Below are 26,888 nucleotides of genomic sequence, written 5' to 3' on the forward strand. Positions count from 1 at the left end.
GGTGCTGAGTGACTGGAGAGGCCGAGATACACGCCTACTTTTACTATAGAAACACTATTAGTCTATCTGCAAAGCTCCAGCGTTGAGAGAAGAGCGCAGGCCGAGTCCTCAAATTAAAAAGCTCCCTTCTTACAGAGCTAAAACGTTTCCTTTATTAGGCCTAAGCTTTCCCCGCAGGCACTGGTTGCAGCACACTGTGTTGTATTTGTCACGCCTCGTTCGGCATCAAATATAACAACTTGTGCAAACCTATTTCTGTCATCAAACGCACAGCTTAAGAACTTGTCATTCTCTGCATGCAAAGGACAGGGCACACTTTCCATTGTGAGGAACAAATCCATCAGAAAACAGGCCTTAAGCCTCCTGCTATGGGATTTTATTCTGATAAATGCGCTGGTCACCACTACACACAATAAGCAATATGCAATGTAATATGCATTAGAGAGGTAAAGATAGGCAAACGTCTAACTAATCATAGGCAAAATGGACTGATGCATGCAAATGAGAGGATACATTTACAAACAAGACGAATTAACAGTAAACCCCCCATATATATATATATATATATATATATATATATATGTGTGTGTGTGTGTGTGTGTGTGTGTGTGTGTGTATTTATAAATGAGTTTGAAAGTCTGGTATTCGATGGAGGTAAGTTAGGGTGCACTTTTTTGGATAGCTCCCACTGATTACAATTATCCATCTATAATTAAATCTATTCACCTATAGGTACAGATGATGTCATTTTAATGTAAAAGGAAAAGCAGAGTTGTTAACGTAGGTGGATCCTCTCATTTCATTACCACAGCAATGTCACCATACCTCAGAGCTCTCCACTAACTTTGTTTTCATGCAGGTTGTCTGTTATGGTACAACCTTCACTTGTCAGTGTTGAGTCATTAAAAGCAATACCAGGAAACTTCACAGTTTACATGTGGTTACATGCAGCTGCATGGAGACAGCTACATCAATGGGTTTAAAAAAAAAAAATTACAAAATCAACTTTAAATGAACATAATGGGCCAAGAACAACAGTATATCGCTTATTAGAAACAAATAAGCTCACCTAAAGATTTAATTAACTTATGTGTCACTGGGACAGGTGTATACTTATTCGCTTTTAATTTTCAAAAACTTCTAGAGAGGCCAGCATCTATTGGTTTGTGTGCAGAGCTGAGGGGAGGAGGTGAGACAGGCCAGGGCATGAGCAAATATAAGTCAGTCCAAGAAGAGAGTCACTAAGCTGAAAGAAGACAGAAAATGGGATGGACTAGAAAAACAGATGGACAAGAAAAACTGAAAGGAGGAAAAGATTCGATGCACGATGTACAATTACAGAATATCACACCAGTTTTCCAAAAAATGTTTTTTTCCTGACAATTTAAACACGCTGTTTTCATTCATTGTTTTTTTTTTTTTTTTTTTAATGTTGGCAGACCATTCAAAATAATAATAATAAAACAGAGCATCTGACAGTGTCTTCGCAGTGTCTTGACAGTTGATACCTCAAAAAAACTGCATTTCCGGGATAAAAGCTTTACTTTTTAAGATGTTGTGCCATATTTGCACCAGACATTACGCTGTCCAGCTTAAAGCCAAGAAAATTCACAGACTCTTTGGCGATTATTTCAGTCCCTTGAGCTGAGCTACTGAGAGAAGGAGATTTCTCGATTCTACATCTTGAGCCAAATAAAATTGCTTTAGTTTTTCTCAGATGTAAAAACAACTTGTTGTTTGCCAACTAACAACTGATGCTTTTCAGCTCCAAGCTGAGCGTGTTTTCAACAACAATTTTGTCTTTGTGTGAGACGGCTAACGCTGAATCATCCTCGGCATATAAGAAAAGCCAACAGGTGCATGCTGAGTTCATGCCACTGATGAAAAGGAGGAACAGAAGTGCAGCGCCTTAGAAAAACACACCTAAGATGAAGACTGATCTGTTGCTCCCAGGTTCTTATCTTACTGCCATACTTAAATAGAGGCATTACCTAAGCATGTTTCTTCTCTTGTGACACCTTGTCAAACCCAATAGACGAATTTATGATATATTAGGCTACGGATGGACAAATCCAGTTGGCTGCATCCTTTCAAAACCTTGTTGGAATGCTGTCAGGGTTTAGGCTGCTTTAGATTCAATAATGTTTTAAGACGGTTGTAAAACTCGAGTCAAATAAAAATCATCCTCCTGTATGCCTTTGGATATGTGAAGAGCATGTGCCTGGTTCTTATAAAATCTGTCTGAGAATGCAGGTAATATCTCATCAAGGCTTGTAGCAGGGAAAGAAAAAAAAAAAAGCATTCAAACTGTTAGCCACTTGCATTTTTTTTTTCCAAAGGTTGTTTAGTCTTAAGCAATACTCTTAGCTTTGGTAGTGTTTGAGGTTTTTTTTATTCTCACTGATTTCATTTTTAAAATAGGCCCTCTTGGCTGTCCCGAATCATTTGCCTCACCTTATTTCTCAGTTTTTTTTAACTCATCGAAAAATGCACAGTCTCTGTTTCTCTTGTAATCCATAAACAATTTGTTTTAGAATAATTTTTGAGTGACCTGAACTGATTGAGGCAGTTTTAGCTTTGCTAAGTTTCAGCACAAGACATTTTCCCACCACACCCTTCACTATGGCACTGCCAAGTTAAGTCCCGGAGTGTGCATTTATGATTCATAAAATGGAGTGCAGATGAACTCAGCCGTTCAGCGCTACCATCAGTGCCCATATCTGAGTGAAAGGCAAACACAAGACGCGCATTTGCTTTGATTTTGTGTCAGGAGCTATCTGTCACACAGGATCAGGACAATGCAGTGCTCTCAGACTGAAATGAAATCTGAGGAGGAAAAAAAAAAAATCTCAAATGCACACTCGGGTTCACATTTAGGGTACATAGCAGCTTAAAATAACATCCCCTTTTAGTTGTGATGTTTCCATTAATTTCTCTTTGGCAGATTTTCAAAATGGTGTCTCAGAGTGATTAATTGATTCAGATTCTGATTCAGAAAGCTTTATTTATCCCCGAAGGGCAATTCAGTTTCTACAGTCCCGACTTTACATAACCAAAACAAGCAAACAACACATTCTTCCTACACACAGTAACAGAGGAGGTGATAAATGACCAGCGGGGAGATAAAAATACGAACCCGAATTAAGGAATACAAAGAAACAGCTGTATAAAGTGCTTAAGAGAGTTCATAAAAAATTATAATTAAAAAAAAAAAAAAAAAAAAAATACAAGACCAACTAAAAGAAAAGAAACAGCTATAAAGTGCTTGAGTATATTGCACAAGAATGTTGCTCTGAATAAAGTGCCAGGGAATATTGCATGCAGAATTTAAACATATACAAGAGCCCTAAGGGTTTGTGCAAAAAACTGTGCCAGGCACCAAAAGAACAAAAAGAGATCTACTCTGCATTCAGCAACTTAATGGCAGAGGGAATGAATGAGTGGAGAGTGAGTGTTGTTCTTTCTATTTAAACTCTCATTGTCATTTTCAAGCCAAGCACCTACTATAGAGTGATGTCTGCACTCATCGACACTGTTTTTTTGGCTTTGACTTTAAAAGCAACTGTGCTGTGGGACCAAAGTTCTCTTGGCACTTGCTCATCAGGCAGTAATTTACTGTTTTGAAGTGAGATATAACCATGAGGAACCTGTTAGATGTGACCCCTCACCCCCACCCCGTCTGTATTCTTGTACTATTGTAATGTTGGCAGGCTTCATGTGCAGTTACCACACCCTTCCTCAGGGCTGTGTGTGTGTGTGTGTGCATTTTATGTATGTGTCTCATTGTTCACCATTTGGAGCTTTGGTAACATGATACTCGAAGTTTCAGCAAAGATTTCCCATTTAATTTCTATACTGAGTGATATATCACCTAAAGAGTCTACTCTGTGTGTGTGTGTGTGTGTGTGTGTGTGTGTGTGTGAGAGAGAGAGAGAGACGGACGTAGTCAAAGTGAGTAGTTGCCCATGTTATCTCCTTGAAAAATGCAGTTCCAGGTCATTGGGTGTTAAAGCCTCACCACATTTTGGCATCCTGTTTATGTTGGGAGGAGTACAAAATACATGCTCACCTGCACGGTTGTCTTGTTATTAGTTTCATATTAATTCTGCTGAATTGACACATTGGAGCAGTTTCCTTTTACCCTGAGAGAAAAAGAAAGAAAGAAAGAAAAAACTGACACTTGAAAGGTAAAGTCAAAAGTAGGACTTATCATCACACCTGCCAATGTTTGCTCACTGTAATTTGGCCTAACGCCATGTACCGTATATGGAATGTAGCGTGCATGTGTGTGTGTGTGTGTGTGTGTGAGAACAATCACAGTATCCTCATAAATTTATTTTTATCACTCACTCTTGTCTGTATGGTTTCGACGATTGACAGGTCACATTATATGCAGAGTACACCACAGATAATTTTGAAAGCGCCTTTGAAAACAGGGAACTTGAGCTGTTAGATGAATTTATACGCATTATATGTGGCTATATATATATCTAAAGGTTTGAAGTGTGTGCAACCTTACACCAAACTGATGTCAAAACATACCGGGGGCAAATCAGACTGCACCATCTTCAGCTGATATACTGTGCCATATACTGATAGTGAGAACTTTGTTGTTGATAAATGTCAACCTTTGTGTTTTCTCTTAAACCTACACAACACAGTAGTATAGCTGCAAGGTGTGACTAAAGCCTTAAAACGGTGCGCCTGTGAGTGAAGTATATGGCCTCTTAAAAGTGGAATAATTTCCATTTGCAAAACATGCAGAAAACAACCAACTCAAATCTAACAGTACTGCTGTGGTTCAATTTAGTGAGTGTGCTTGACATGGAAGTAAAGCACATAAGGGGAAGCTAGTGTGTGCGTGTGTGAGTGACAGATACAGAGACAGACTGATTATTGGCTGTGGGCATGGTTTCAGCTGCTGTGCCCAATAGTGCTTCACGCCTTTTGTTTTTTGTTCATCATCCAGCTTTGTTATCTTTACATTTGATACAACATCACCACCTAGCAGGCCAAAAGAGAACTTACACCAGCCATACCATCGGCTGTGGTGGAACGTGGTTTACTACGCTGGTCGAGGTCATACTTCTCAACATTCATAACCACAGGACGTTCCAGTGTGTGTCAATGCCTGAGATGTAATTTGATAGCAAGCTTGGTAATGACAGGAGGAAGGAATCGACGATTACAGAGGTGGAACCTGTCAAAATGGATATTATAACATTGGAAAGCAAACCTCTAGAGCCTTTCTCTGGGAACAGAAAGTGGGCGAGTGCTTTAAATGCAGCAAATAAGACCGTGAAAAGACTGTGAAAACAACTTCTATCACTCAGTGAGGACATGAGAGCCTTCGAATTTATGTTGACTTTGTAAAATGAGTTATATTCATTAGCAACTGCCTAGATTTTATTTATTTTTTTAAATCACAACTTAACATTCAAGGATTCTGCAGACACCATGTGATTTTATTGGTACAGAGTAAATGTACAGATTTCACTGAGCAGACTTGACCAGTGGAGTGATTAGACAGTCAGCCATAGTAGATACTAACTACACCTACAGTAGAAGTTGATTTTATGTCAGTTTTATTTAAAAAAAAAAAAAAAAAAAAAAAAGTCATTCCTGTTGGTTTTGTAGTATTCTGACGAGGGGCAACTTCAACTTTTGGCTGACCACACAGTAACTGAGTGTAAATGATGATTTAATTTAAAACCACACCCCTAAGCTCTTACTTTCATGATAGAAAAATCACAAGTCAAATCATTGTCAACTTACATGACTACAACTAAGCCTGAAAGCCTTAAAAAATGAAGCAGCTGGTAGCCATGTTTACAGGAAAATCATATTCATTGCGTAAAACAAACAGAAAAAAAAATGAAGAATGCAAATGTCAGTTGACTACTTTCTGATTATCAGGCAAAAAACTACCCCAGTGCACAGTGAATAGTGACCTTAGTGTAGGTCTGTACCTTGAGGTTGTTCATACATTAATTAACAATATAAACAGCCAAAATCTGCATCATTTATGATGTCTGGTGTAACAATTCTAGCTGTTGAGAGAATACAAAAAGATAAGTCACCTTTACAAAATTAGTCTAACCTTGTTTTGGCTTATAAACAGTACCTTTAAAAGTGTAGTGTACATATCCTATACATCAGTGCTCCTCAGGTTAAGGCTTTGTGAACCAAAACACATTCTCATCCCAACCCATGTGGAGGTAGAAATACTGCAGCAAGCCCACACTCTGTCAAGCTGAAAAAATTAGAAACAGTATAGTGTCATTAAACACAGATTAACTCTTTCATTCATGATACTGCTGCCAAGTGTGAAAAAACGAAAATACAAAATATGTGAGAAAAAGTGGAGACTGAGTAAAACACCTTTGTGGCGGTGAAGCTGGATGTGGAATTGGCTGTGAACACTTTTAGACGTGTCCAAAGAAAATGAATCACTTGAGTGAACTTTGAACACCAAGTACCATCACAAACCTTGAACAGCAAGTACTCACTGTCAAAATAATGAATATTCTTCCCCTTTTATACCGTGGTTTACTTAAATACACATAAATATGACTTTTACGCCTTAGTATGTAGTGCATTGCATGTGTCACTTGTCTCTTTACTGCTGTTCACTGCCCGGTGCGGGATTTCTGGGAAGAGGCAAGGCCTGACTTTCCACCACACATTTCCAAGATCTTAAACCAACTGAAGGTAATGAGAGATGGAGGAAACAACATGGCAGGTTCATTTAAGTCTCATCTTACAGAGTTTGCACCAGCTGTAGCATAGAGTCATTGTGGCATATTTACATGAACACTGACCAACTTATATTCAAACTTCTCTCAAACCGCGAGTGAATGCATGCATTTCGCCATGAAAATTCACAGAAAATGAGAACATCCATCGTCTGTGCATCTGTCACAATTACATTCACACTACTTTGTCTGCACTGCATATAGGAAAAACTTTGTGTTATGAAACAATTTGACCTTTAAACTGGGTGCAATTTACCCAGTTTTTGTTTTGTAATCTTTATTGATAAATTTTGATCAGGGAATGAAATGTGTCTTTCCCCTATATTGAAGCTGTGGTGTTTTGAGTGGGCAATGTGTAGAATCAATTGTGCAAAGTGAGAGATTTCTGCTAATTACAGGAATAACATCACAACGTGAAGTTATGAGTTATACTGAGAATAAAACCACATTTTGGTCAGCACCCATAGCAAATACATTTCACCTCAGTGTGTTCAAACCATGACATCTGTGTGAAAAATGTGTGAGTAGCTTGCAGCAACAGAGACAAACATCAAAGCAAGTGGTGTCACTGCAGTGAGACTCTTGAACAGACAATGGCAATCTGTGTGTCTGAGCAGGAAATAGTGTTTTCTGTGTATCAAAAAAAAGTCTATAGAGAGAGTCTCTGCATGTACACAACATGGCGGGTGGCGCGCTAGTCTTTCACTAGCCGGTAAACGTGGTACTGTGCTCCGTGTTCACTGTTGGACACTTCAAACACAAAGGCGATGCACAGCAGAGTCTCCTGAGTCTCTCTGTTGGACACCACCTGGCAGGAGAGAAAGAGAATAGAAAAAAAAGAATACTGAAGGTGAGGACAAAGTTACAAAAATGGACAAAAATATACACAAACACACACACACACACACACACACATACCTGCAAAATGGTGAAGTTCTCCAGCACACTGTTCATCATGTATTTCTCTGGCAGGTGTTTGAGTTTGTGAATGAAGTTGATCATATATTCGCACATGGGTGAACGATGAATGCGGAACACACACTTCCCGCCTTCCATGCGTGCATATTCTGTCTGGATGGGAAAAAAAAAAACACATCCACAAAAATAAAAATGCGAGTTGACATGGCTTAGAGGTGCAATACAGTCATTTACAATAATAAAAAAAAAAGTTGCTTTAAGAAGTGCTCCTCTTACCTCGACCTTCTCCACCACCTGTTTGCCGAAGGAGCACACCTTGGTGGACACACTGATGGTGATGTTTTCTGTTCCGCTGTACTTGCTGCTCACACCATAGAAAACGCCAGATCCCTCCTCAATGTCACTGCTCAGGTCCGCCTGGAACAACCACAAAAGACAGACTGAATGAGAACAGAGAGAACCAAGAGGAAACCTAAGACCAGTTACTAGAGGCCTCCTGGTTCATCAGTGTCTTTCAGCTCAGGGTTAAGCGCCTGGATTGCACTGCGACTATTGGAGAAAACTTGCAGCGGTGGGAAGAGAAACAGGCATATAAACATACCCAGTGACATTTTGTTTGGCAGACAAAGCAATGTCATTCTGTATGAGTCATACTGACTTTCAAAGTAAGAGCCCCTCATAGCCGTAGCTCTTCAAGCAACTGGCAACTGCCCAGATATTTGTGTCTGTGTACACCTTTGATGTATTAAAACATGGTGAAATTATCTTCCGTTCAACTTATCTCAGCAGCAGATGAAGCTAGTTTAGATGCTAAATCTAAAGTTTTTTTTTTTTTTTAAATCTTAATTTTAGAGGCTGAATGGATGTCAGAAACACTACAAATGCAATGTGTTAAAGCTTTAGATTACAATGACAGTCTATGGGGGAAATGTCAATTTTGTCGCCCCCTGCAGGTTGAACTGCCAACTGACCTCAAAATTGAGTGGGATTGAGGCTTCTAGCTCTTATTTAATTTCTATGGAATCCATTACAGTTGGGCTTTATGTTGTAGAGTGGCAACATGATGCATATGAACAGCTGAAACTCACCACCTAATGCAATGCAATGAGCCAACCAATGAACTGAGTCGCAATATTTGCACTTTTAATAGAATATGTATTGTTTCATTGTCATATTGCGATGCCCAGAAGCAAATTTTTTTTATAACAATTTTGACTCTGCCTTCTCAGTCAACTGCAGAGGTCTGTGACTGATGATTCAATGCTGACTTTCAGGGGGAAGCCCGAGAAACAAGCTGTAAAATACATTCTGGTATATTGTGGGATGTGCCATGATTGTAAAAGTCCCTGATATTCTCCAACTTCCCCATGGAGCGGTTCAAACTCCCCTGACATCCCCTGTCTGGAATATGTGAATTCCAGGATATTCCAGAGATTCCATGACTATACGGGTACCACTGTATGTACTGACCCAGAACTTGACGAGGAAAAAGGCAGTGTGCGGCCCTTTTTCATAGAGCTCCTTCAGGCCTCCCTTCTTCTCAGGGAACTTGTCGTAGATTTGTCTTACGTCTACTGACTCCAACACAGGATCACTGTAGCTCGGATTCGACTGGCCGATGTGCACAAATAGATGTTTATACTGTTTAAAAAAAAAAAAAAAGAGAGAGAGAGAGAGAGAGGGAGGGTCAGGAAGGATGAGATCAGGAGGGAGAGATAGCAAATGTTCAACAAAAAACCCATGTGTGTGAGTGTGTGTGTACCGTTTCTGCGTCTCTCTGAGTCTCCATAAAAGCAGAATACTCCAGTAGCCGTAGTTTCTCCGAGGCGATGGTTCTGTCTTGCCATACAGGAGCTGCAATGGCTGCAGGGCGGGAGGGCGGCGGCAGGGATTCATAACCTGTCAAACATTCAAATCAAGAAATCATAATTCAAATACCAGAAATGATGGTAACAACTCAGTTCAGTTCAGTGTGTTTGTGTTTACACTTACTCATTGGCGTAGGAACAGGGGCTGGTAGTGTGGTGTATGGGGGCTGTGCAAAGGGCTTGATGCTGTAGAGGAACACAAAAAAAAAAATGAGAGGTTGGAAATCAAAAAATGATTGTGGCATCTTCAAAAATGTCCAATTTCATTTTTCAAACAATAACTGGCAAAATCTGCCAATGATACTTACTCCTGAGAATGTCCAGGCTGTCCCGGCACAGGGCCAGGCCAAAACTAGACAAGGGAGGAAAAAAAAGACTATTGTAATTCTGAGAATTCAGAAAAGACCATGTGTGTTAGAGTTTCAATCAGGCTTGACATTTTGAATCCAACCCAGCTGAAGCCTGACAAAAGTCTCTCTGAACCCGACACCAACCACCACAAACCGGAGCCTCAGTAAAACCCAACATTTATCTTAAAGCTACTCATTAACTGTAGTCAATGCAGCGCAGGCTGCCTTCAGATTAAAATAGACAGGTGGCTCTATAACTAATTAAACATTAGGCTGTCAGTCACATAAATCCAAAATTTATCATTAGTTAGAGGCTGCATTTTTTTTAAAAAACCACAGCACAACTTATGTTAGCACAAGTATCAAGTCAATCAATAGCCACAGGAAAGTATATCATGCATTATAGGCGACAGACTATATGTGCATCAAGTCATAATTATCACACAGGTTGAGAGTGAAAGCAAAAACAGTAGCAGGGCTAACCTTGCTAATCGCTATGGGAAACTTAGACACAGCACATGTTGCTTATGTGAACAACAAATGTAAATGACAATCTTAAGTTTCATGGAAGTGGCTAGTTTGCTAAGATAACATTATCCTGAACTGACTGAACAAGTCTGGGCATTCAACAGCTTGAAAAGTGTGTGTGTGTGTGTGTGTGTGTACATGTGCGTGTGTTGAGTGGAGGGGAGGGGGGATTTTCCCCAAACAAAACTTCTGGGTGTTACTGGAGATCTCAGCAGCAGTGTAACACTGGAAGGACTCCTATTGATCAACAAATCTCATGAACCACTGAGATGTGATCATTTCCATATTTGAACAGGCAAATTATTGCATATTGGACCTTTAAGACAACATATATATGTTGTCCATTAAGTTAAAATAAGTAGGAAGAATGTAAAATCTGAAACCTGAGACTAAACTTTAACCTTGCCCATATACTTTCTCTCCTGTCAGAACCCATCCCGACTGTCAGGGTCCTGTCAGGTTTGGACAGGCAGCTCAAGCTCTATGGTGTGTGTCTGTGTGTAAGGCCCTCACCCTGACTGGCGGTGGAAAGGAGGGCTGGGGTTTCATTACACTAGCAGAGACAATCTGAGCTGATGAGAGGTTTGCTACTGTCTGCAGCGCCTTGTCTTTGGATGCCTGGTCCTGAATAGAAAGAGAGACATGGTCATATAGAATATACAGTTCTCAATAATGAAAACAAGATTTAGGGTAACATTCCAAAGCTAGCCAACTTCCAAAGCCAGTTTAAACAGCCAGCCGGTAAACTTACTTTTAAGCGTGGTGCAATAAGTGAGAAAATTAGGAGACTGAAGGGCAGGACAGATGTGGAGAGTAGGACAGAGTGCAAAGCAGGTATAGAGGGATGCCAAAGCATGAGAGCAAACTGGAGCCATCACCAGTAGTTATCTAATTTTGCCAATACAAAAAAATGAAGAGGCACTGGAGTTTGGAAGTGGGGCTTGATTGTGGACTAGCAATAATGTAATGCCAACCACTAAGCGCAAGTCTGAAGCAGAAAACTGTAGTTGAACCAAAACTTACCAAGTTCATGGCCTATGGCAAAGAAGACACACATTATTAATGGACCACAGGATACTGGAGAAATATGTGGCTCACACATTTGCCATTAGGCATAGACTAAAAGGAAAAACACTTCCCTCACAACATAAAACTCCTTGAGCTGACTAACAGCCTGGATCTAACTTGTGCAACACTCACTGAGCTTAACACATTGACCTCATATTGACATGCCATGTTACTAATACTGTGTACTGTCTTTATGCAGAATAATGACAACAGCGGACGATAAATGCAGTGGGAAATGTACTGAAGTGGAAGACTGGGACTGTTCCCCTCCGTAACTCTATACTAAAGGGGAGCAAGTTGAACGCACTGGCACAAAATTATGTCACACACAGCCTTAATCACAGAGAAGTATAAAACCAGAGGAGAAGTGCTGAGACAGAGAAGATAAAAAAGGACTGAAGCTGGAATAAAGAGAACAGAAATACGTGGATGGAGAAAATATCTCTACAAGTATGCACTTATTTAAGGGCAGTGATATTGAAGGGTACGTATCCTGTGTCGCATTAAAATCTGAAAGGATGCAGTAAAAGTATTTTTTCCCCCGGATAATGCTAGTGCAGCATCTCTCCTTCACTGAACGGGATGTGATGATTCATTGAAGGAGGCTGATTCAAAACAGAGCAGACTCAGCTGGCAACACTGTGGCTGGCATTGAACTAAATAACTCGACAGCCTGGACCCAAACATCCAGTTAAGTTTCAGTTTCAACCAAGGACTCAGAAAGATCCGTGTATAAGTGTAAGTGTTTTTTAATCCAAACAAATGTGTACAACTCACGTTTCACAGAATAGATTATCTATGCATAACTTCCAAGTTTCTGTGAGTGGGATGCAGCAGTTTTTCCACATCTTTTAAACATGTAGAAGGCAAGCTAATGGAGACCTAATGTAACTTAACATAGCTTATGGCACAGAATTAATCAAGCATTTCTGTTTTTGTCCATATCATGGTGAGGCTCATTACACTGTGTGTTTTGGTTGCAGCGCTGATGAAAACCACCCCAAAAAAAAAACTAGTGACCGAATCATTTTGTTTAACGGACCGAGATTAACTGAATCTTCCAAATGAACTTTAACTGCCACCCTGGCAAAATTGGTCAAACGGATACCATCCGGGGATTGGAGGGTGCGCCCCTGCGCGTGTATATGGGGGGACGTTGATTTATTATATAGAAATGTCGACTTGGAATTGTGAGACGGGTACAGCCTTAGACTAGTATGTCGTAATGATGTCACATTGTTTCATGAACAAACCTTTCATATAATTGGGGATTTTATTTTTATTTAATTTTCAAATACATTTTCACCTGTGGCTCCCGGGGTCTCACCGCAATAAAAACCCTTCAACATCACTGTAGATATTAAAAATTAAATCTCCTTGCACGCATGTGTGTGTGTACGTAGGCATTCATGTGCATTTCTACAGCCATGCACATTCTTGGCCCAATCAAGCTTGCTACTAAATGCCATGCAAATGTCTATCCAAGGTCACAACCCTCTTGAACCAGGCAAACACACTTTCATTACAGCCATGCACTGCAGCACAAGCTCTCTCACGGTTATGTTACCAAAACACACTACACAGATCTTGCCTACAGCTGAGCGATGCCATGTGACTGCAAACGTGGAGGAAGGGCGAGTGAGTGAGAGAAGATTCAAAGCACATTATAAGCACTCACATGTAAATGCTTTAAGATTAGTTTGCAAAGCTGTTGAGCCTAAACAAGCCCACCCTCTTCTCGCTCCTATTGTAAGCAGCACTCCCTCAGCCCCTTATTGATAATCAGTTTCTGCTTCTACAAAGACATCTATTGCTGATTATTAGGTCAAGCTGGATTTGGGCCACAGGCAGAGCAAGGCAGCTAGCATGGCGTGTCAGTGATCTTGAGTACCTTCAGCTTAGACTGAATCTCACGAGCCTTTCTCCTGGCCAAGACTTGCAGGTGACTAGAGACCTGATGAAAGACGGGGTGAAGGAAAGAGGAAGGGAGGAAAGAAGGAAAGGAAAGGAAAATACAGGAGAGGAAAAGAAGAAGGGATGTGACTACAGAGTGAAAGGAGAGCGTGCTTAACACATGTGGCACCCACCTTGATGCCTGCCTGGTATTCTCGTACCTTCTTGCGTGCCAGAACCTGAATGTGACTAGACACCTAGAGTGTAGGGGGCCCAGGGTTACCCACATGAAAACACACACATATTCACATGAACATGGAATAAAACACTACAGTTATAATTAATTTGCTATCGCTAAAAAGGAACATATTCAATCACATATCTCTGATGGAAACTAAAAAAAAACATACACAGTTCACAAAAAGTACCACTTCCATGTGGTCAGTTGTACCACTTCTATGCAAATCCTTGTATAGCAAACATTTTAAGAGAGCCCATCCACACCTGTTTGCGTGTGCGTGTCTTCCCAGTGCGTAGCTTGATATAGCGCGCTATCAGCTCATTGCGACCTGGAATATCAAGGAGAAAACAGAGAAATTAATAGGAAACACTTCTGAGTAAAAAGAAAAAAAAAAAAAAAAAAAAAAAAAACAGTGGAGCAGTCTCACAAAAACTGCATATTGGACATATTTTCTACCACCTTAGCACCTGCTATGGCATTAAGTGTTGCATTTTCCTGGTTTAAAAGACTGCAATTTTCTGAATTTATTAGACTGTTGAAGCTGTTCTATTATCTTGGTCATCATATCCACATTGCTAACGATTGTTTATCAAAAACAACCTGTATGTAAATATCGAAACGAAAGAAAGCATCAATAGTTATCCCTACAGTATCGATAGAGGTATTCAAAGATACCATGTTTGAGTTTGGCCATATGGGCCAGCCGTAAATGATAGTGCTGGCATAACAACTGAGAGAAATGAGCGTCACATGGGATTTTAACAAGCCAGTCTACATTTTAGCTTTACCAAACAGCTAAATTCCACTTGATGTAGCTGTCACTCTCATCCAGAAAAAATTATAACGGTTGAGGAGGTAGAGGTTCAGTCTTTTGCTGAAGAACACTTCGACTTTAGACACTGCCGTTGCTGGGATTAAGCCTCGCGCAGTCAAGACAGTCTCTCTAACCCCTAGGTAACCCCCAACCCCTTAGAGACTGTTCTGTAGAAATCAACCTCTTCTACCAGAGTCAACTCTAAATATCCTCTTCATCATGGTTTGTACAGAGCGAGACTCCAATTTGCAGAAAAGAGAAACCGTATGAATTCTTCAAAGCACGAATTCAAGGATTCATGGTTCTGGAAACATTCCACAGGGATCCTGGTCCATGCCAACTTGAGAGTCACACAGTTCTTAAAGGCTGAACCTTGCTATTATCTGCTGACCTCTCTCATCAACAAGGCGTTTTTACCCACAGTGTTGCCACTAACTGGTTCTTTTTATTTCGCAGTTGTTTCTCACACCATCTGATCCTCGAGACCTCTGCAGTTTGGGAAAATCCCATGAGGGCGATGATGCTGAAACTGCTGCATCTGGCACCAACAATCACGCTGAGCTCCAAGTTGCCTAAATCATGTGTCTTGCACATTCTAATGTTTACTCGAACAGCAATTGAACCTCTCAGCCTTGTCCGCAAGCTTCATACAGATGCTTTATTTATACATGTCTGACTCACTGTCTGGAGGAGCGCAAGCCATTTGTATCAACAAGACGGCGCACTTAAAGTAGATACTAAATATACAGCTTTCTTACAGCACACTGGTCACATGAAAATCTCATACTGAAAATCCCATTTTGGCACTTTTTCACTTGAGGTTTAAATTTTCTGATTTTCTCTGTGTTGCGTTCTTAGGTCCTTATGGCTTCTAAGGACCTTGAAACAAGAACAAAACAAAACATTAATTCCACAAAGACATGAGTCTTAACATTAGCATTTAAGAATTGTCTCCAAATCCCTGAAAAGCTTACAACAGCATATGACACACGAGAGCAGCTTGCCCACATGTACTGGTATGAACTGCCTTCTTTTAAATTTATATGGTGGTGTGAGATTTTCCTCATGTAATGTCTGTATCAAAGTGAGTCAGATTTGGCCTCACTCACTTTAAGAAGTGAAAGGCGGAGACATAAGGTGCTGGGAGTGAAAGGAAAAAAGAGAACAGGTCATCATATGGTTAACAGCCATCTAAAGTGTGGTCACTACACAGTGCCTGGTCAGCACTTTTTTTCCTCTGCCTCCCTGTCTCCCACCCTCACCTCATGAGTCGCTTGTCTCAGCTAATCACAATTCAATCTGCTGCAGATGTGAGAATGAGACAGTCAGACTAAAGAAAAGTTACCAAAGTGAACAAATCAAGCATCTCAGGCTAACTTCCCAGCTGAAATCCTTTATCCAATGTACTCATGCGCCACGATTATCCACATCGCCACGTAATTATTTCGGGGAAGTGGTGTGATGCTGCTGGGAGTTAGGTCACATCAGGCTGAGTCACATCACCTCTCTGGACTTACCAGAACACAGATTCCCCCGAAATCTACAAAGGGGGTTGCTGACTCAGACGCCGACACAGCTGGCTGCTTCAATTCCCACAATTGAACACAAACATGTTCCCTGCCTGCAGCCTTCTACCACTGCACGAAAAAGCCCTCTTTCTCAGTTGGAGTCTGATCAATACTCGATTTCTGGGGCTGATGCTGATACCGATATTCGGATAAAACAAAAAACTCTGTCATCAAGATTAGGGATGCGCATTTAGATTAATTTTATAACCGAGTAACCTAGCCTGGGCCTACTCGAGTACCCGAGTAATTAGGTTAAATGGGGACACATAAAATCGTTCATATACAGCGCATCAATATACCCCTGTTTAATCGAGGAGAAAACTTTTTTCACAGTCATCGTTATCTTGGTGGTAGACTGCTTTCATGTTTTATCCATGTCCCAGTAGGCTAAATAAAATAAACATGTATAAATGCTCCCTGGTGTGCGTGGTTGAATCCATTTATTAAATAAATCGGTCTCAACCAGTGTTCACGAAGCTGACGGAATAAGCAGTCTTCGGTGTGGATGCGCATAGCTAAGTAGGTACCCTCTCTCTGAAAATTGAAAATGTATATCTATCTAGATGTTAGACTAAATTATTTATTTGCTAGCTCAATCATGTTGTTACTACAGAATATCCGCTGGATTTTTTTTTTTTCATGGACCGATAGTTATAGCCTACTTCTGCCGACTTCTCAGTCATTTTTAATCTAACAGGTGCCGTGACAGCAACACAGCTGATCTTTATCTACAACCAACTTATATTAACAGTTATATTTAAATATAGGCTACTGCTTTCCAGTGTCAGCACCACAACAAACATCTGTCTTTTCATAAACTCACCGGCCAATGTTTTATTTCAGCTGGGGCTGCGTTACTCCAATTTAACGTCAGCTCCGATTAATGTGGCTAAGCAGCAAAAGTAACAGTAAGCAGTCACAATAAGGCTGAACAGAGTTATATAATTTCAGCCCCACCTTTTGGAGGCTTTTGCTAATTACCTTTTCAGGCTGTTATCAATTTACCTCTGAAATAAAGACGACAGTTTTCTCAGATGTGTCGATTTATTAAATGTTCACGTCAGTGTACAGATGCAAACGAATTGACAAATTAATTAAATCAATGGTCTTGGCAACTCATAAAGACTAAACAAATTAATAACGATTAATAGGCTGATTAATAACTGATTACATTAGCACATTAATAACAAGAAAAAAGTTATAGCCGCACATCTCCGTGGAAAATCTTACAGGTAGCCTACTGTCCGTGGTGCTGACTCCGCATTTCATTCTCTATTATAGCCTAAAAATTAAAGCCCCATAAAATTCACGGAGGATCTTGTTTAGCTCTTCTTTCCTTAGGTGAGAAATCAGCTGTTTGCCCGGTGTTTGTCAGGTAGTCTTGTAGATATTTGACGGCCCAAGACGTTGACCAGGCCGTACCGGCTTCATTTCCTGACCTCTCCAGCTGATCCAGCTCTTCACTCGTCACTCTCTCGTGTATCTCTCCTTTTTCTCTTCTGTCTTGTCTTCCTCGCTCAGCCGTTTATCCAAACTTAGGTCTCCAAACAAATCAAAATTGAAAACCAAACGGTCCATTATGCAGGCGAACAAAGCTGACAGCGGCTTTTGATGCGGGTTTCAGTAAAACATTTTGCGTTGCCATGGAAACCACACAGACTCAGGAAATAGCTAATATTGCGGGAGGAGTAATATGTTCAGTGATGAGGGTTTTTTTTTTCATTTATGCACGGCTAGCCGTACTCAATTGCTCATTTGAGCACATTCTAAACGTCTGATTGACCAATCAGATTGCTCGGTCGGACCTACCTGTTGTATAAATGTAGTTTGATCCTAAGCTGGACTGGGCACTTTTGTATGCCGCGGATAACCGAGTAGTAATTTGTAACCGAGTAGCAAATTCTCCCCTCGGATAGTCGGGTACCCGGTTAACCCCGCCCATCCCTAATCAAGATACTGGCCGATATATACATGAACACATGTTTTTTTTTGTAATGGTCCCTCAAATGTGGTTATCAAACACTTGTGACAAAGTTTTTTTTTTGTAGTGGAAACATGATATTTTACAATTTAACAATAAACTTTAGTTTCCAAAATGACATCAGCACACTGATGTCAAGTTAAGTTTTTAATTAAACTTGAATTAAGAAATTAGCTTTCTAAATTAGCCAAAGGATCTTTTTTTCTGATTCCTGGTTCTATTAAAAAAACACAAATACCTAAATATTTGTCATAAGCCAGTATCGGTCGGCTGATATATCGGTCTGGCTCTACTCTCAGTTTAAAAAAATAAAATAAAATAAAGTCCTTACATATGCACAGCTCTACTACAGCGAGTAAAAGACAAAGTATACTAAGTCTGGAGCTTGGCGCGACAGATGTGATTCTGTTTCTTACAAAGACCAGTGTGTTACTAAATACCTTAAATAAAACAAGTAGCCACTATGTCATCTGGGTCATTGTGTGAGTGGAGGAGCTGGTGAGCTGAGCTGCCTGCTGATCATCTTAATGTGGGAATACACACTGGATGCCATAATCCATGGGTGACATCATTGTGACGACATATGACTGAGACTCAAGACAGCACAGATAGATACGAGATTCGTTGCATAGGAAGAGATAGGGTAATTCAATTAATACTGTAATATGATCATTTTATAATCCCATCAGAGCCTGTCAGTACCTTAAACGAACTGTAAACGCACACAACAGTTAACACTCCAAGCATTTAACTTTTGATGATTTGCCCTGGAGAGAGTGTCAAGTTAAACTACTGAAGTAGAGACCATATGGATTGGTTTGGCATTTCTGTTGACATTTTATGACAGGTTCTCCATTAATATATGTAGGCATTCGAGATATTTTCTTGCCTCCACTCTTGGCTAAACTTCAGCATATAAAGGAATGAGGTCTCGACACTGTTAAGCTCCCAATGAGCAATTCCATTCTCTTTTTTGAAGCAACATTTTGATCTTTAAGATCTTCCAGAGGCCTGACTGAGGAGGATCTTAGGCCTACAACAATTAGAAGAGACCAAAAAAACAAACCAAACCAAACCAAAACAAACAAACAAACAAAAAAATAAATAAAAACAAATTGCACTGTGCCTCTTATGTTGTTGTTATTACAGATTTCCTGTGATAACAGCAACATGACAGATAAACCAATCCCATTCAATAGGGCTTACAAAGCAGCTTGTGTGCTCATCGAAGTGGTGTTATGTTGAATGTGGTATTCTGTATTAATTGTAAATGTAGTTTGAGAGTGTGTGTTCCAGTTTGCCTATCCTTGTTTATGGAGAAGGGGGCGGGGGGGGGTTGTGTCAACACAGTGTGCCCACACTTCCACAAAAGGAGAAAATGCCGCAACGCTGAAACAAACCTTCCCTTTCTGTCACATGGGATCACATATCCCGTCGCCCTCTCTCTCTCTCTCCCTCTCTCTCTCACACATGTACACGCACAAATACAAGGCACAGGCTACTGCACGCAGGAATGCCATCCCTCAGCCAAAAGAAGTATGCTGGGAATGTTGGCCACTAGCCAAGGCCTGTAATTCGGTAGGAAAATACAGTTAAAATACACCAAAGCTCTACTCACAGACAGCACCCAGGAAAAAAAAGCATAGTGCATGGGCATGCAGGCACTACAAAGCTGGTTCTGCAGGCCAGTCAACCAATCTGAACTAATCTTTAGGCAGGTTGGGCCCCAGGGCCATGAGCAATCAAGCTGCTACTTGAATGATGCAGTCATCTGATGTTGACAAGTCAGCCCTAACCTGGCCTGACAAGTCGACTTGCTCTATCCTTTGACCCTGTCAGTGCCGACTGCCCTCTGACCTCACAGATAATGGTGCTGTCCCAAAATACCTGCAGGCTGATCACCTAAGCACAAAGGGATACAAAGTGGATCAGAAACCTGACCCACTGGGTTCCAAAGTGCAGCCTGGGGATCACCACTGTCTCTGGGGGGATTCAAGGAGTCTCCAATGTTTCCGCCTCGCCTACAGTAGAGTTACATAGTTCTCTTAAATTATATCTAATGACAAAAATCCTCTCAGAAAACACATACAGATAAGAGCTCATGGTCTATTCTGCATCATATTGGGGGTTTAGTGATATAAAACGTTTGTTTTAACCCCTCTTACGAGCTGGATGAAGTCACACCAGTGTCTGCGGGTATCAGAGCTGATTTTAATTTTTAAAATAAACTAAGACTGATTTTGGATGAAGCACCTTTTTCTTTTTCAAATAAGCACAGCATATACAATTTATGCATTTTCCCAATAGGTACGTGCAGCAGGTAAGCATAAAGACAAGTAAGATGAGGGTTGTTTGACTGATGCAGAGGAACTTACATAAAAAAATGTTTATTGATGACCTCATCAATTTTGTTTAAACTTTTATAACTTAAAATCTATCAAATATCTCATCAAGCTTTTACAATTAACATGTCAGCCTACACTTCTGGACTTTGACCTAAGAAGAGACTGGAAGCGGGAAGAGATAACAGAGGGGCTGTGGAGTGTGCATGTATCAATAAATAAGTTTTGGACAAAAATGCTCTTGTGCGGCTCCTTACCATACATCTTGCCCTCATCTGAGAGTATGATCTTCCTCCTGCCGCAGGGTGGGTAGATGGCCAGAGCTTCCTGAAAGCTCTGCTCAATGTCTGGGCTCCACACACCTTCGGGGTCCCCATCCAGCCCCCGGTCGGCCCCATCCCCGAGCCCCTCCCCGTTGCCACCATCCTCCTGCGCCCCGTCAGGGCTGCCACGGCAACTCCACTCCGACGCAATGGTGACGGCTCCAGCCACAACACACCTTGGAAACAGGAAAACATAAATAAGGTCAAGCATGTAATAGTTTGTGTACCATGTGTGTCATTTTTTAAAAATACGATACAGCAGATTATGACTGGAAAGAAATGTAGAGAGAGATGATATGGTAGATAAAAAACATATAGCAATTGATTTTGCAGCTACTGCCATTGGAATATGATTCAAGATTTTAGTAGGAATGCTGACTTTTGCCTTATATTTGTCACTTTCACTAATAAAGCTGTCATGATGATGGAGTGATTTTGGCTGGGGTCTGTACCAAACAAACATGTTTTCTTGCATCTGGGAAATACAATTTGTAGGCCAGGGTGTCTCTGTAGCATCATAACACTTTATTCACAATAATGTTTTGTCATGTATTTTATCTTGATCAAAAAACTGCAGCTCCTGCTATTTGGATAATGCACTTGGCCATACTGTAATAAAGTCATATTTACATACCCTGATATTTTGATTAATTGTTCAGCCCTAGCATGCAACACATGATTCAAAATGGTAATGGCATGGCATATATATTTCTTAATATACTAAGCCACCTGCAGACACAGAGTCAATAAAAGATAGTCAAAATAGAGGTCGGGGCTTTTGGCCTTTTATCTCCAGCAGACAGACTGTGAGGGATGGACAGGTCTAGGATTAAGTTTGCAGCTGCCAAGAATGGTGAGAGATTTTTTAGACTCTACATGTCTCTACACTTTACTCAGGTCAAGATCAAATTTGCCTGTAGTCGTTTACAGCTTCCATGAGGATACGGTGTTATTAATAGCATTGGCTTTGGGGGTTAAACACCTGACAAACAACATGGCAAAACATTAAGAGGTTGTAAATTTATAAAAGACGCTGGCCAAGGTCAGTGAAGACGCCAGCAGGTGGTATAGCCATTGAGGTTACAAAGGTGATTCCAATGGGTTAAGGCGTTACATGACAAATTAAGTGGGGTCGCATTTGAATTATCAACTTGATTTTGAGACGGCAAGACCAGTTTATTATTTTTCCTTCAAAGAGAAACCAGTTTATAAGACAGACATAGGCTATATTAATTCCATGGACTGTCTGTAGCTTGGCGTGCATTGTCCACATGCGGAACCACATTTTTTTTGTTATTATTGAAGATGCTCCAAGTCTTCTCAAACATAGGCACACACACATAACATCAACGTGGTGTAGTGTGTAATGTTTTCCATAGTGTGGCTAACATGGTCCTTACCACAGAGTATCCATAGAGGATATCTGTGGTTGCAGAGCTTCCCCTGCTGTGGTGGGCTTATTGGATGAACTCAGCACAGGGCCTTCCCAGTTTCAATCACTGCTGACAGGACCGTGCTGTTGCCATAGAGATTTGACAGACCCTGGTGAGTTGGTTAGGAAAGAGCAAAGCCTAGTGGAACATTTTGCCTGATATCCAAGGGGAGGAGGTTTGATTGTCTTCAAAATCTCACTGTGTAAGAGGTCACGGACTGAGAGCTGCGCAGACACTACGGCTATCAGGTCTGTTTAACATGACAAGATCTCATTCACTTTTGATCCAGTCACTTCAATTAGCCTAAAGATGATTAAAATGAGCACTGTGTCGTGGGCAAGTGTGCTGTTGAGCAATTTGGCCAACATTTTGAAGTGAAGAACCTGAGGAACTGGCCGCAGCTTTGCTTTTGCAACAGTTGGTTGTCTGCAGCGGTGATGCAAAGTTTCAAGATTATGCACTCAGGAGACACACTACTCCACCGGTTTCAATTTAGCTCCAGTGGCCAAAAGGTCATGTGTTTAGTGCAGCGAGGAGCCAAGGCAGCATTGAGCTAAATAAAGCCATGAGCTCAGTAAACACAGACAACACACATATTATGGGCTGCCTGCTGCTCCACTGGGAACATCACACACATTATGATTAACAATGCTAGATTTCATCACAGCACTTGCAGATTTCCCTGACCCCAATCAGTTAACTTGGACAGCAAAAGCACCAAGATTAATGAGCCTCAGTGTCCTTTCCCATTCCAATTAATATTAATGAGCCTGGGCATTTTAGTCTATTGGACTCGAGCAGAGGTGTTATATCTCCCGTGGCTTCTGTTGAACCTGTAAGACCAGTCTCACATGTTGTTCAAGAGTTTCACAATCACAAGAAATGAATCCCATCTGGTAGCCTGTGTGAGAGTAAGGCAAAAGAAAGAAAGAAAAAAAAAAGACAAAGAAAAAGAAAATCACATTCGCTGGTTGGAAGCCGCCTAGCTAACTGTGAGTTGGCAAATTCTGTCTTTGATCCCAAGGGGAAATCACTTCCATGCAGCTGGGCCTAGCAGCTGTTGCAAAATCTATACGGTCACTTTTATCTGTGTGCCAAAAAAAAACTTTATAAATTACGGTGAGAAACTGGTCTTTATGTTGTGTCAGCCCGAGAAAACAGCACAGACACGGGCAAGCCGTCGCTAAACGCTCGAGTTGGTATGCTAACTAGTCGGTTAGCTTGCGAGCTAATAATACCTCAACAAAGTCCAAAGTAAGTCCGAGAGACGTCTAAAAACTCATCGCCATTACGACACTGGTGGCTGAGGAAATTACGGAGGAGCTCCCAGCTAAACCACGAGGCACTGAATCAGCAATGCGGCCCCGGGAATATGCGAAATATGACAAATATCCCAAAACTTCAAGCGCACACGAAGCGACGCGCCTGCCGTACCAAAGTTGCTGCACATAACAAAGAACTACCGAGGAGCACACTCACCTTACAATGGCTTTCCTCCTCTGCTGCTGGAGGATCGCTCCCTGCGTTTTATAAGGGGCAAAATCTCCCAGATGGCTTTCCTGGCTCGTAAGTATTTCCTCAGAAAGTTTTCATGTTTGACAGAAAAAGGCGGAATGCCAAGTATGAGTTTGGTATGAAATCAACGCACGGAGGAAAATGCAGAGGCGTGGCGTTGAAACACGCGCACTCAGAAAAAAAAAAAAAAAAAAAAAAAAGTTTTGTGGGTCCCAAAGCAAACTCCTCCCATGACATCAGCCTCTGGTTTGGAGCAGTGGGATATGAGGGATGATGTGGGTGTTGGTGTTGAATCTGCAGAAAGAGCATTGTTAAAGAGAAATCAATAATAAACCTATAGGGGCTCATTGAGTCCACTTACATAGTGACCTTTTGGTACACTGCTATTTAATATTTCCTATCATATTGCAGTTAAATTCCTTTAGGGACTTTATTTCTGGTAGTCAGTAGCGAGCTTATTAGGATCTTATTGCGGTTTATTTATTCGTTTATTTATGATATGATTGTCACGGTAAGGCATGTGTGCAAGTGCAGCAATCAGCTATAAACAACTATGTTCTTTAACAATAAACTATAAACAGTATAAACCAAAGAATACAAAGTATTTTGTTGGAAATAAATTCAACATGCAACAACATCATACTGGGGATACACAGCTATACAAAAGCACTGTGAAGAAGATAAAGTGAAAAATAAAAGTCAAAGTAAGAGGTGGTATGAGACATTTTTGTTGTAATACTGGTAAAGTTGTTTGTTTGTTTTGTGTGTATGTTTGTGTGTTGTGTGGAAGTATTTATGACATTCATCTCAGCAGACATTCTCACATGCATACACACACACACACACATAATGTTACACCCATAAAATCAGACAGACTACTATGTTATCCATCACATTTAAGTTAACTGGAATAAAAGCGAACATAAGCCATAGTAAAATGAAACAAACAAAAACAGAGAGAGAGGGAGAAGAGAACAGAAAGAGACAGAGAGAGAACAGAAAAAGTCTGTTTTTTAATAGCAAAAGTGCAGTCCACCATTATTTGATATAAACTGTACACTCAGTACTTAGAAAGGTTAACCACACTGGCTTTAATGTGAAACTGCACCCCACAATTACCTCCATAGAGATTAGAGGGTGTCCCCTCGGTTGCATTTCATGGACTGTAAAACACACTGAATATTGCACACATGGCACCCCGCAAACACGGTGTATTATTGACAAATCAGCATACACATGTACAGCCTTGATATTGCCTTTGGGTAACTGTCAGATGAAAGAGCAGAGAAGAGTGTGTGAGGGGACAAATACTTGATGTGTGTGAGAGAGTAAGCTTCACAAGGCCAGAGCGAATGCTTGGACTGCACACATGGGATACTCATAGTCCAAAGTAAACACATCATTTGCCACCCGGCCAAACTGCATCACGATGTGATTATCTGGAGCAGCGGAGACCTCACCTCTCATCATACTATTTTCATATCTGGGTGGATCAGACTAAATGTAATTGAAATTCTGTGTGCTTAATATAAAGGTTAATGCTGATTAAAATTGGGGTCAGGTTGCATTCTAGGCTTACTGTCTTTGCTCTGGACAATCTGGGAGTTTTTGGCAGAGGACTGGGTGACTTGGCTATTGAAACAGGAAATATGTCATCATTTCACATTGATATCTTATTATACAGCTCAGTGAGCTTCTCCATCTGCTTACTCTGGTAGTACATGAGAGGGGCATCATTTTCTTACACAGTCTCTCTCTCACACACAGAAAAAAAATAAAAAAATGTGCAAATGTATTTCCTAAATGTATAATAAATAATGCTGCAGCCTACCTATTACACTCTCGTATTTACAGCAGTGAGAGAAGTGAGGGAAAACTGGCACATGGCACACCATGAGCCACTCTTATAACAATGATCCAGTTGTAACAGGAAATGTAATGGCTCCAGAACACAGAGTCATGAGACTGACAAAGAGACTTAAACCCTGTTAAGCTCTATATGCCTCTTGACCACTGACAATACGCCCCTGTTGCCAGTATGGTTAACAGCTACTTGTAACTGAGCTATGTCTAGCCGTGTCCATGTGTGTGGCCTCTGGAGGGCGCTGTTGACTCAGTAATGGGTGCTTTAGTGACAAAACACCAATATCTCTTCTCATGTCTTTTCAGGAATTAAAAAAAAACAACAACAACAAATATATATATTTCAAAAAAGGCTATACATTTTTTTATAATACAGTTTAATAATACAGTGTTTCAGGTTTTAACAGTCATGATCTGTGAAAGCTGTTCAGAAGGATACAGAGGAGGGTAGGTAAATGGATGGTGAGCACTTAACACATTTAATAGAATCAAGAACAGGAATAGTCAGGTGAGGTGAATTGTGCATTACTACAGTGTCCTGTGGCCTTAATGTAAAGTAGATCAAAAACTGCAAATAAACTCTCACGTACTGTCAAATTTGCAGTGATACATTTAATGCAACATTTCAGCTCGAGACCTTCAGGGGAAAATCTGATGAGCTTTCCTGATGAAGGTCAAGTACCAGGAAACAGGAGAACTCCATGGTCTTTGACTGGGAAGTTGCACAGGGTGATGGGGGTGCCAGCCTTTTTCTGAAGTCCACTCTCATCTCAATTGTCTTCAGAGCATTCAGCTCAGGGTTGTTCATGCTGCACCTGGACACCAGATGGTCAATCGCTCTCCCGAGGGCAGAGTCATTCCCATCAGAGATGAGTTCAGTGAGGGAAGTGTCCTCTCCAGTGGTGTCTGGAGGTGCAGCTGTTGGTGTACAGAGAGAAGAATAGATGGGACAGGGTACAAAGGTGTGTTGGCTAATCTCACCTTTATATCCCTCTCCCGAATGGAGAGAGCTATTCTGGTTCTGGGCAGGATAGATGGTGTGGATAATAGTTTGATAAAGTTGACATTATAGCATGGAAGAGTGAAACAAACATGTATGCAGAGGGTGACAAGCAACACCTTAGCTACAGTAAAAGGAACAAATGGCATTATAAGGTGCTGTACACAAAACTTACCTTCCTGACTATCTCTCTCTTGTCTTTGCTCCTGTTTTGGCTTTGGCTCTTGTCCCTGCCATTAGTCTGGAAGAGGGAAGTGGAAATCAAACTGTGGCTCGACACCTTGCTTTTAAAGGATTTGCTCAGTCTCACTGTCACTTGCAGGTTTTGCCATTGAAAATTGAGGAACTAAACCTTAACCACAATAAAGTCAGTGCCATGTTATCACAGTATGCTGCAAATCATATTAAAATAAAGCCTTACCATCCAT

General features: G+C 40.8%; 1 protein-coding gene across 1 annotated transcript; it reads right to left on the reverse strand.

Annotated features, from left to right (window-relative positions):
• Positions 1 to 5,442: 5,442 nt before the first annotated feature.
• On the reverse strand, positions 5,443 to 26,888 carry tead3a (TEA domain family member 3 a). The gene is made up of 15 exons (XM_030056535.1): positions 26,882 to 26,888; positions 26,143 to 26,378; positions 23,562 to 23,602; positions 20,584 to 20,825; positions 13,885 to 13,949; positions 13,575 to 13,637; positions 11,443 to 11,454; positions 10,933 to 11,043; positions 9,850 to 9,893; positions 9,666 to 9,727; positions 9,436 to 9,572; positions 9,144 to 9,314; positions 7,950 to 8,090; positions 7,674 to 7,826; positions 5,443 to 7,563 (listed from the first exon to the last, which is right to left on the reverse strand). Exons 1-15 carry the CDS (start codon positions 26,886 to 26,888, stop codon positions 7,450 to 7,452), a joined length of 1,599 nt encoding a protein of 532 aa, XP_029912395.1. The 3' UTR covers positions 5,443 to 7,449.

This window comes from Myripristis murdjan, chromosome 7, assembly GCF_902150065.1.
Source record: "Myripristis murdjan chromosome 7, fMyrMur1.1, whole genome shotgun sequence".
Taxonomy (NCBI): domain Eukaryota; kingdom Metazoa; phylum Chordata; class Actinopteri; order Holocentriformes; family Holocentridae; genus Myripristis; species Myripristis murdjan.